We start from the raw sequence: 12,106 nt of genomic DNA, 5'->3' as shown, positions 1-12,106 counted from the left end.
GAGCCATCAATTGCACGAGAGACGAGTTGCTATACAAAAGTTAGGCTTTAATAAGCTAGAACTTATAAGTTAATAAGCTAGGGGAAGCAGGGTAGCATGGTGGTTAGCATAAATGCTTCACAGCTCCAGGGTCCCAGGTTCGATTCCCGGCTGGGTCACTGTCTGTGTGGAGTCTGCACGCCTTCCCCCTGTGTGCGTGGGTTTCCTCCGGGTGCTCCGGTTTCCTCCCACAGTCCAAAGATGTGTGGGTTAGGTGGATTGGCCATGCTAAATTGCCCGTAGTGTCCTAATAAAAGTAAGGTTAAGGGGGGGGTTGTTGGGTTACGGGTATAGGGTGGATACGTGGGTTTGAGTAGGGTGATCATGGCTCGGCACAACATTGAGGGCCGAAGGGCCTGTTCTGTGCTGTACTGTTCTATGTTCTATGTTTTAACTTAGCCCTGCGGTTGTCTACAATAAAATGGACGACCGCCGGGCGCTCCGACTATTTATACCTCGGTAAGGAGGCGTGGTTAACTCAGCCTCTCGACCAATCGGAGACCTCTCACATGACTGGTCTCAACCAATCGGTCGAGAGGCACATGACCGACCAGGGCCAATGGTAAGCCGGTGTTCTGCACCAATGGCAGACAGCTATGCAAATCATATCACCACAACATGGAAATACATAGTTGTTTGAATTCAAATACAACTCACAAAAACACAATGAATAATACACAAACACAATCTCAGATGACTAATATGTCTGGTCCTTAGGTACCAAAGCAAAAACAGAGTGTACCCATAACAATAAGGTTTAAATGGACATGGGTGCCATGTGTTTTGTTTTTCCTTACACCGTGTAATGAAATGTTCCTAACAAGTTGCATTTCATTCTGCAAAACGAGGAGCAGTCACGGAGGTGTGGTGTTGTCAGATATTAAATTTTAATTTTATCCACTGGACTTACATAGTGAACAATTTTAAAAAGACAGTTTCAACTTTTAAAACATGGAAACTGACTTGAAAGGATGCCATTGGTCACTTGACATTTGGGATTGCAAGTTAGCCAAGCTTCTTGAAGTTTCGAAGAGGTGGATTACAATGAACATGCCTGGACCAATCTTTGTGGAATGTCCCACTTGCCTTTGTCAGCGCTTACCCTTAAACAACAAGTACAATAAGGCCTCAGATCTTCTGACTCCAGGACCACCAAGTAACAAAGGAGAACTCTCAAAACTGATTGTGCTAAAGGAAAGTGCTGGAGACTCCTTTCTGCCTCCATTATATTTTGATAGTTTTGACCAGGAAAGGTGGAAACTCCTTTGTTAATATCAATGGACTCTTGAATTGTATTCCATTGCGTATCAATGGTCAGTCGTCACGTGACTGAAACTCTGATTTTTTTAAGCATTTTATTATGAAACCCTGTTGGCTTTGAGGCAGTCTGGAGAAGGAACAGCTAAAGGCAGCAAAAAAGCTACTTGTTTCTCTCTCAGCAAACATGAACACTGCCTGCTTATATTCTACTGTGGACAGCAGGCAGGAAAGTTCGAAAGAGGGTGGCATGTGGCGCAATGGTCCACACTGGGACGGCGGCGCTGAGGACCCGGGTTCGAATCCCAGCCCTGGGTCACTGTCCGTGTGGAGCTTGCACATTCTCCCCTTGTCTTTGAGGGTTTCACCACCACAACCCAAAGATGTGCTGGTTAGGTAGATTGGCCACGCTAAATTGCCCCTTAATTGGAAAAGAAAAATAATTGGCTCCTCTAAATTTAAAAATAAAGAAAAGTTCGAAAGAAGTCTTTTAATTATAAGTCGCGTTTCCAGGGGAAATAAAAACAAGGACTATAGATTATCTCTATACTGTCTCAGCTATGAACAGTGGAAAAGGACTCCATCAGTGAACTCCACATTTTGCCTTTTACTGTTTGATTTGATTTGATTTATTCTCACATGTACTGAAGTACAGTGAAAAGTATTTTTCTGCGGCCAGGGGAACGTCCACAGTACGTACATAACAGACAAAAAGAATAATCAACAGAGAACAGAGAATATTGACAAATGGAACAAGGGGTCAAACAAAACAAATACATAAGCAAGAGCAGCATAGGGCGTAACATTGTTAGTAATTATATTAGAAGAGGAAAATAGTTTTAGTAGGTCAGAATGCTGATAGAAGATGAAAGAAAAGGGACAGGGGGAGAGAACTCGCAGAGAGTAACCATGCTCCGACGCCATCTTGTATTCCCAACATTGTTGAATCTTACTTTGGCCAAAAGTTAACCTAACCTCTACTACTTGGTAACTTATATTTTTGCACTCTTGTATGTATGTATGTGCGAATGCTGCGACGGTTGGTTTATATTTAAAAAATATTTTAATATCTTTACCTGGGTGAGCATTTATTACTATAAAAAATGAATCCTTTACTCGTTTAAACTCAAGGTGGCACGGTAGCACAGTGGGTAGAACTGTTGCTTCACAGCTCCCGGATTCCAGGTTCGATTCCCAGCTTGGGTCACTGTCTGTGTGGGTTTCCTCCAGGTATTTCCATTTCCTCCAAAAAGACATGGTTGTTGGGTGAATTGGACATTCTGAATCCTCCCTCTGTGTACACGAACAGGCGCCAGAATGTGGCGACTAGGGGCTTTTCACAGTAACTTCATTGCAGTATTAATATAAGCCTACTTGTGACAATAAAGTTTATTAATTAAAGAGAGCTGTCAGACTGAATTATTTTCAAACAGCCCATAACTAGTTAAGTACACATACTGAATTGACACATTCATCCTTATAAATTTCCAAAAACCCTATTATGATCAGCTGGAAGGGGGAATGAGGGGGCAGTCCTTGCACCCACCCTCCCCTGATCACATATTAGTCATCTGAGATTGTGTTTCTGTATTGGGCATTGTGTTTTTGTGTGCTGAATTTGAATTCTAACAACTATGTATTTCCATGTAAGATCAGGACTTTCTTTAAAGTGGTTTTAGATAGCCCTGCTTTCCTGGAAAACTTTGACTAATGCTTTTCCCTTTGGGAGAGGGTGGAAAGGAAACTAAATATTGTCAACACTGGCATAAAACATAGCCATGTTTTCCAATTCAGTTGTATCATTTACATTACAATATTTTGTCTTTGCATGCAAATAACATCCAATATGCCAAATGATTATTTCCGTGTTGAGAGTATGCCTCTGAATCAAATGTCACTACAAGCAGGAACAGTCCAATGCAAAGCAGTTCAAATCAATATATAGGTGAAGAAGGAAGCAGTTTTCAAATGCGTCACAAATCTGCCATTTTAATGAAAAATGCAGATCTTACTCTGTTGAATTTGGACTGTAACTTAGACTTTTTTCCCCAATGCAGAGTGGAACAATTGTGAAACTAAACTTCATGGTGATAATTATACTGAATCCAGAACCTTAAAAGCAGTGACAGCAGAAAGTGACTGTGAAGAATCATAGAATCCCAACAGTGCAGAAGGAGGCCATTCAGCCCATTGCGTCTGCACCGACCCTCCAAAAGAACACCCTACCTAGGCCCAACTCCCCTACCCTATCCCTGCAACCCAGCAACCCCATAACCTAACCTACACATCTTTAGACACTGAGGGGCAATTTAGCATGGCCAATCCACCGAACATGCACATCTTTAGGCTGTGGAGGAAACCAGATCGCCCAAAGGAAACCCACGCAGAAAAGGGGAGAAAGTGCGAACATCACACAGATGATCACCCAAGGTCAGAATCGAATGGCGGCGCTGTGCCAGTGTGCCGGCTCAAATGTACAATTAGCTTTTAAGTCAGGTAAAATTGGGATAATTAATAACTGCATTCCTTAGACCTACAAACCTTGATCCCCTTGTTTTCAGTCCATTTCATTTTCACTGTCTTTTACCTTTTATTTCTTTCTTGTCTTTCTTTATATATATATATTTCCCCCACTCTTTCCCCCTAACTTATCCCCCTTTCCTTACCTTTTCTCCCCTTTGCTACCCCTTTCCCCCCTTTTTCTCATTTGACCTCTCTCCCACCCATGTCCCCTCTCCCCCCCCACATCTACATCGAGCCTGCTCCGCCATTCAATGAGATCATGACGGAACTTTTGTGGACTCAGCTCCACTTTCCCTCCCGAACATCGAACCTTTTATTATTTTATTCTTCAAAAAACTATCTGTCTTTATCTTGAAAATATTTAATGAAGGAGCCTCAACTGCTTCACTGGGCAGGGAATTCCATAGCTCACAACCTTTTGGGTGAAGAGTTTCCTCCTAAACTAGGCTATGCCCCCAGTTCTGCTTTCACCCGTCAGTGGAAACAATCTCCCTGCATCTATCATATCTATTCCCTTCATAATTTTATATGTTTCTATATGATCCCCACCCTCCCACCCCCGCATCCTTCTAAATTCCAACGAGTACAGCCCCAGTCTACTCAACCTGTCCTCGTAATCCAACCCCCTCATGAATCTCTTCTGCATACCCTCCAGCGCCAGTACATCCTTTCTCAGGTAAGGAGACCAAAACTGAACACAATACTCCAGGTGTGGTCTCACTAACACCTTATGCAGTTGCAACATAACCTCCCTAGCAATGAACTCCATCCCTCTAGCAATGAAGGACAAAATTCCATTCGCCTTCTTAATCACCTATTGTACCTGTAAACCAACTTTTTGTGACACATGCACGAGGACACCCAGGTCCCTCTGCACAGCAGCATGTTTTAATATTTTATTATTGAAATAATAATCCCTTTTGCTGTTATTCCTACCAAAATGGATAACCTCACATTTGTCAACATTGTATTCCACCTGCCAGACTCCAGCCCATTCACTTAAACTATCCAGTATCCTCTACATGCACAGGGCTAAAGAGCTGGCTTTTAAAGCAGATCTAGGCAGGCCAGCAGCACGGTTCAATTCCCGTACCAGCCTCCCTGAACAGGCGCCAGAATGTGGCGACTAGGGATTTTTCACAATAACTTCATTTGAAGCCTACTTGTGACAATAAGCAATTTTCACTTTCACTTTCACTTTTTGATTTACCACTCATCTTAGTGTCGTCTGCAAACTTGGACACATTTTGCACTTGGTCCCAACTGTAAATCATCTATGTAAATTGTGAACAATTGTGGGCCCAACACTGATTTCTGAAGGACACCACTAGACACTGATTGCCAACCAGAGAAACACCCATTAATCCCCACTCTTAGATTTCTATGAATTAACCAATCCTCTATACATGCTACTACTTTACCCTTAACACCATGCATCAGTATCTTATGCAGCAACCTTTTGTGTGACACCCTGTCAAAAGCTTTCTGGAAATCCAGATATACCACATCCATTGGCTCCTGATAGAAATTGACTTTTCTAGCCAGCTCTAACCATGAGAGTAAGGGAAGATGATAAAGGTAAAAGGGTTAAATGAGAACTCATTAAGAATAATTAACTATAATTACATTAAGCATTACTTGCATGCAACAATAGCTCGGAATCCACTTAATCCAGATCATACACTTTAATTTCTTTCTTAAACTTAGGTTTCACACCTACAAGGTCAGTGACGTCAACTAGCTAAAAGGCCCCATTGTATTGTAAGAACTGGTGCTGCTGTCCCAGGATGGGTAACCCCATTTCTATGGTAACAGCCAGTCTAGGGTGATAATGTCTTAATGAAAACTGTGTTTTTTTAATTAATGTTCGATGCAGGTGTGGATAATTTGGAAAATTATGGAATGGGAAATTTGCACCGATACATTTCAACACATATATCTCTTAAATTGATGGACAGACATTTTGGCCGAATTGAGTAAATTATAAATTAGTTAAAGCCAATCAGAAGTAAAAAGAAGGCTAGACCTTCAGATAATAAGCTCTTTGAGAATCAGTTACCGGGATGGAAAAACTCATCCTAGGATTACTCCATCTATATTTCTGAAACCTATTTCCTTTGCTCCTTGCTTTTGCTAATCACCATCTTTCTTTTGTTTAAATTACTTTTATCTTGTGTATTATGATTTGAAGAATTACTACGATCTGTAATTGAATGAAAACTCAACTACTCTATCGCTAAAGACAATCAATCTGACTAACTTGCTGCAGGGCTAGTTGGAACTTTCTAAATGTTGTATTGAAAATAAGTTTACCAGTGGCACAGCTGGCAAATAAAGTACAAGTGGACTTTGCCAAAAAGCACAGACTTGACCTCTGTTATTTGGAAACTGAGAAGGGTTAACGGATATCCAGGGTTCCGAATAGACACCGAGATCCATCAGCTCCCCATTGTCAACAGCAATGGTAATGTCCTCAAAATCTTCCACTAAATTAGTTAGGGACGACCTGCCCTTTATGAACCCATGCTGCATCTATCCAATGAGACAATTTCCATCCAGATGCCTTGCTATTTCTTCCTTGATGATATATTAAATGTGTATTGTTACCTTGGTACATAAACATAGAATCATAGAATTTACAGTACAGGAGGCCATTCAGCCCATTGAGTCTGCATTGGCCCTTGGAAAGAGGACCCCATTTAAGCCCAGACTTCCAAACTTTCCCTGTAACCCAATAACCCCACCTAACCTTTGTGGACACTAAGGGCAATTTAGCATTGCCAATCCACCTGACCTGCACATCTTTGGACTGTGAGAGGAAACCGGAGCACCCGGAGGAAACCCACTCAGACACAGGGAGAATGTGCAGACTCCACACAGTAACCCAAGCCGGGAATCGAACCTGGGACCCTGGAGCTGTGAAGCAACTGTGCTAACCACTGTTGCTACCATTCTGCCCACAATTAATGCAAGTGTTGACCTCACAAATGCACCTTAAATATATTTAGCATTTTTAGACCTGAAGGCATGCCTGCATTTAATTGCAAGATTGAACATAGAACATAGAACATAGAACAGTACAGCACAGAACAGGCCCTTCGGCCCTCGATGTTGTGCCGAGCAATAATCACCCTACTTAAACCCACATAACCCGTATACCCGTAACCCAACAATCCCCCCATTAACCTTTACACTACGGGCAATTTAGCATGGCCAATCCACCTAACCCGCACATCTTTGGACTGTGGGAGGAAACCGGAGCACCCGGAGGAAACCCACGCACACACGGGGAGGACGTGCAGACTCCGCACAGACAGTGACCCAGCCGGGAATCGGACCTGGGACCCTGGAGCTGTGAAGCATTGATGCTAACCACCATGCTACCGTGAGGCCCCTTGAACACCCCCATTAAACCTGCAAACCTTAATAAATTGTACGATTTTAAGCTACAAAGTTTACCATCTGATTTATGAGTGGCAGCTGAATCACTCTCATTGCTTTTTACTCAATGCTGACAAAGATTTTAGTTACCCTTCCATATATTTATTTCTTTGTTTCAATGATAATTTTTGCGTTATTGCGCTTCTGCGAAGTGTCCCAGGACGGTTCCCAATGTTAAAGGTGCTATTTACATGCAAGTTGTTACTGTTGTGTAAAAGCCCCAGAAGAAAATATTCTTAGAGATTTTCAGTAACCATTTGAAAAGCTAAAATGTGTCGATGTAGTCAGTGGAATCAGGACAACGGATAGCCAGAGCAGAGCTTAAATAGGCAGTGATACAAACAAGATAATTTGCCTTTGAGCTGCTTTTGTTTAGTACCATCTTATTAAGCAGTACTACTGAGATGTTATTCTCTTGTGCTTCACTTCTTCTAGTTACTGACAGTATAAGACACTAAAGATTAATTGCAGAACCTAGTATATTAAAGATGAATGCAATCAAACTGTATCCATGCTAAATTCTGTTCCATTGGACTGCAGAGTAATCTAATGTTCAGACTCTCACAGCACACCAATATATTAATATAACAAGGTGAGCTTGAGGGAACAAGGCGGAGAGGCATAATAAGTTAAAAAACTGAGCAGGAAAAACAGAGAGCCAGAAAACAGAGACAGAAAGAGAGATATCAATAGAGTAAAAGTTACAATTTATAAATACTAACTTTGGATCACAATATTTGACCAATTTTACTGTTTCTTCATGTGTTTCCAGGTGTGTTAAGACCCATCTGGGTACACAGGCAAAAACGTTCAGAAAATACAAAGGAAGTAAGACAATGACTCTGGGTCACTGGATCCACCTGCGTAGCCTGATTAGAACAGTATATCATCTACTTGTCTCTGCTAACATCTTAAGCACCAAAACATTTGTTCGGCTTTCAAAATATACAATTGAATTTTGTCTGATGAATATTTTCTTCTGTGCAACATACGCAAAAACAATTTGCTTTGCCTTTTCTGTACTGAATGCTGGAAATAAAATTGGAAAAATTCACAATATTATGGAACATTTTGACATTGTACCCTTGAAATCAGTTTCAAAAACGCATTTAGTTATATTGTTATTGGAGTTCTGAAAAATATGTTAAATGTAGCACGTCTTGTGCAGCAGTTTCCCCTAGAATTAATTTCATACACTTAAATTCACACAAGATATAAGATGGTTCCATAATTTATTCTCTTTGCTATTCTCCCAAGTCATTTGGTCCTTCTTGATGATCAAGCTCATTTTAATTTTATGAACTAATTTACAATAAAGTAAGCAGGCTGGAGAATACACAATGTGTGCCAGACAATACTTTCATCAAATTTGATGGTTTGGGACTAAAAGGAATCAGTTTGCTTTCATGAAGCACTCTCTTCATTAGCCAGAATTTTACATACTTGCCCATTGTCTAAAATAAGTGTGAGCCTTTCCTTGCAATTTCAATAAAGAAGAGAAGTATATTGACGTTAAATATATAATAATCTTTATTGTTACAAGTAGGCTTACATTAACACTGCAATGAAGTTACTGTGAAAAAACCCTCGTCGCCACATTCCAGCGCCTGTTCGGGTACACAGAGGGAGAATTCAGAATGTCCAAATTACCTAACAGCACGTCTTTCGAGACTCGTGGTAGGATGAAAGAAACTTTCAGAAATTATTCCCTGAACAACATCCCTCAAACTTATACTTATCTATGCCAAACAAATTATCAGACAACTTTAAAGATTGGCCCTGAAGTTCTTCGACAGTTAGCAACAAGCTTTTTCCAAGAGTGGGGTTGTCAATTACAAGGGGTCACGATTTCAAGGTGAGAGGGGGAAATTTAAGGGAGATGTGCGTGGAATGTTTTTTACGCAGAGGGTGGTAGGTGCCTGGAACGCTTTGCCAGCGGAGGTGGGAGAGGCAGGCACGATAGCATCATTTAAGATGCATCTAGACAGATATATGAACAAGCGGGGAACAGAGGGAAGTAGATCCTTGGAAAATAGGAGACAGGTTTAGATAAAGGATCTGGATCAGCGCAGGCTGGGAGGGCCGAAGAGCCTGTTACTTTGCTGTAATTTTTCTTTGTTCTTTGTTCTTTTCTTTGTTCTTTGTTCTTATGCTGACATTCCCCCACTGCAACTCTAGCAGGAGACTAACAGAACTAAGAAAATGCCAAGAACCTAGCAGTGCCATGTTTCCACCTTGTCTTAGGGTTTTCTTTTAGACATGAAAGGACGAGAAAGTTTGACCTTACAAGGAAAGTGACCCACTGGGGCAGAGTGCTGGCATAGTAAATGCAGCTGTTAAGCCTAGTTAGGTCAGACATAGCAGCCCCCACAGAAGTCATGACATGAGACATGCAATCTGAAGCATTAAAGGACCCCCCATGCTCAACAGGCTGACCACACCCATGCCCCCCCGGGGGGGGGGGGGGGGGGGGGGGGGGCAACCTATATTCCAAGGGCAAGGAGTAAGCAGGTGCCGGAAATGTTTCCAAAGTGGAGCTAGTTCTCACCTGTCAAATTCATATAGAATGCCTTCCCCGCGCACTGTGCAAGTTTGAATATATGCCTGGCATAACCGTCAATATTGCACTCCAAAGAAATTTTGGACGTCCACTAATTATTTTCCCTCCATTTATTAATAATATAATAATAATCCTTATTGTCACAAGCAGACTTACATTAGCACTGCAATTAAGTTACTGTGAAAAACCCCTATTATTGGAAGATGCTCAATAAAAAGGATAAGGCTCTGTGCTAACCGAGCTGTCTGTAAAAACAGGTGGAGTTTAAAGTGCATTTAAACTGATGGGGAATAATTGAAGCCAGGTGTACAGTATTCCTGGCAATGACAATCTAAGGAATTCATACTAAGGCCCAATTACGTCAGAAATTCCCATATACATTGGATTGATCCGGTATCAAACTGGACTCTCTAGTTCCTTAAATAAGCTGCTCTAAATTTATTCTGTCTTGTTTGTTCCCATATTTGCAATAATTCTTATTTTGTACTGTATCTGGTTTGCATTGTTACTTACTATCTTTTTGTTTTTTGTGGCAATATTTGTAAAAAAAAATGAACAACCTACTAAAAATATATCTAGAAATTCACATTTACATACATCACTCGAAATGCCAGTTTTCACTTATAACCAAATGCAGAGAGCCACATTCCTCACTTTGAGTTGGAAGCAGCCTTTAGTTGGAGCGGGATCAGGAAACATGATAAAAAGGAGAATGGTGCTGGCAGCTCGCTGGCTGGAGCTCCAGCTGCTCTCTCTCTGTCAATAAAGGCCCCGCCTTTTCAAAGCAGCTCATAACTTTCCAACGCATTGACTTTGCCCCTGTTTAAAGAGTTGGCCGTGGGGCGTTCAAAGTGACATTTTCATTCTAAAACCAGATGAACCAGGTCGTTTCCCATACTGGGTCAAATCTATTTTTTTTTAAAAAAAGGTCTCGATCAAAATGTAATTTTAAAGATATAGGTAAAACAGCTGATCAAGGGTGTAATCTATTGAGTTGTGAGTCTTTTACATTTTGTTGCTTAACATTCCACCTCTTGTACTCACTTTTTTGCTTTCTTGCAACAATTTCCCATATCGTTCGGATGTGTCACAGGGGCAGCTGCTGAAGACTGACTCACAAACTTATTCAGCAGCAACTGCAAACACACAGCACCAGCACTCGTTAGACGGAAGTCATAGACATGACCGGAGGGGAAAATGAGTTATATGTTGAATTAAGATAAGAGCGTCATTTCCTCTCATCTGTCAGTTTTGAACGACAGTTTGATGTATGCTCCGAAGAATATACAACTTGTCTTACACGCTGTTAAAAATAACCTTTTCAAGAGGGAACAGAGTGTTGAAGAGAGATCAGCTAAAGGTGGAAATGAGCACATCTGTCAATACATAGAGAGAAAGGAAATGTTATAGTTCCGAAATTTTGAACCCTCCTTTCTGCTTACAAATACGGAGTGAACTTTGGTGAATTATCAGCAATGCTAAAATCCACAAAGTAGAATGAAGAGATCGTTTATTGTGTAAATATTATAAACTGCATGGTGGCACAGTGGTTAGCACTGCTGATTCACAGCACCAGGGACCCATATTCCAGACTTGGGTGACTGTAGAGTCTGCACTTTCTCCCCCTGTCTGCGTGGATTTCATCTGGTTGCTCAGGTTTTCTCCCACAGTCCAAAGATGTGTAGATTAGGTGGATTGGCAATGATAAATTGTCCCATAGTGTCCAAAGATGTGAAGGTTAGATGGGATTACGTGGATAGGGTGGGGGAGTATGCCTCGGTGGATGGTCTTTCAGAGGATCAGTGCAGACTCAATGGGCCGAATGGCCTCCTTCTGCACAGTCGGGATTCTAAGTGGAATGTCTACTAATTCTCAATTTCTGAGTTTTTTTAAAACTCTGAATTCTTTCCAGTTAATGGGACAGCTAAGCACTTCCGATTGATAATTGAGCAAATCAATTCTTCACCTTCACACCACAGATTTCATTTCTGAAATCTATATTCATAGTTTATTTAGGATTTCCTGCTGTGAGTTTGTTGAATTTAATAGACCTTAGAGATTTGCAATAACCATTCAGTAAAGGAAAGATGGCAATATCGGAGAGGTCTGATCTGTAATATTCAATTGAGGGCCATTAACCTGAAACAGCCATATAATCGACATATGCCAATGAACTGCTGATACGTGTATTCCAGGTAAGTCTCCTAGAGCTCTAATTCCATCCTTCCTTCCTATGCCTCTATTCACTACTTCATCAAGTCTCCCCTAAATCTTTAATATCAGAAT

At 41.1% G+C, this 12,106-nt stretch overlaps 2 protein-coding genes across 3 annotated transcripts in view; one reads left to right on the top strand and one right to left on the bottom strand.

Moving 5' to 3' along the window:
- LOC119969041 (cell surface glycoprotein CD200 receptor 1-B-like) overlaps positions 1 to 8,272 on the top strand; it is a 151,849-nt gene extending 143,577 nt beyond the window's left edge. The window contains exon 6 of the mRNA XM_038802194.1: positions 8,033 to 8,272. Coding sequence (XP_038658122.1) covers positions 8,033 to 8,041 — 9 coding nt within the window. The 3' untranslated portion in view covers positions 8,042 to 8,272. The remainder of the gene's footprint in view (positions 1 to 8,032) is intronic.
- Positions 1 to 11,132, bottom strand: part of si:ch211-214p13.7 — an 84,203-nt gene extending 73,071 nt beyond the window's left edge. Inside the window, exon 1 of one of the 2 annotated variants that reach the window (XM_038802198.1) lies at positions 10,865 to 11,132. In XM_038802198.1, the coding sequence (XP_038658126.1) occupies positions 10,865 to 10,893 (29 nt within the window). In that variant the 5' untranslated portion in view covers positions 10,894 to 11,132. The remainder of the gene's footprint in view (positions 1 to 10,864) is intronic. The other variant, XM_038802197.1, reaches the window with a different exon arrangement.
- Positions 11,133 to 12,106: the final 974 nt, after the last annotated feature.

Source organism: Scyliorhinus canicula, chromosome 7, assembly GCF_902713615.1.
Source record: "Scyliorhinus canicula chromosome 7, sScyCan1.1, whole genome shotgun sequence".
Lineage (NCBI taxonomy): Eukaryota > Metazoa > Chordata > Chondrichthyes > Carcharhiniformes > Scyliorhinidae > Scyliorhinus > Scyliorhinus canicula.
This window is presented reverse-complemented; position numbering and strand designations above follow the sequence as displayed.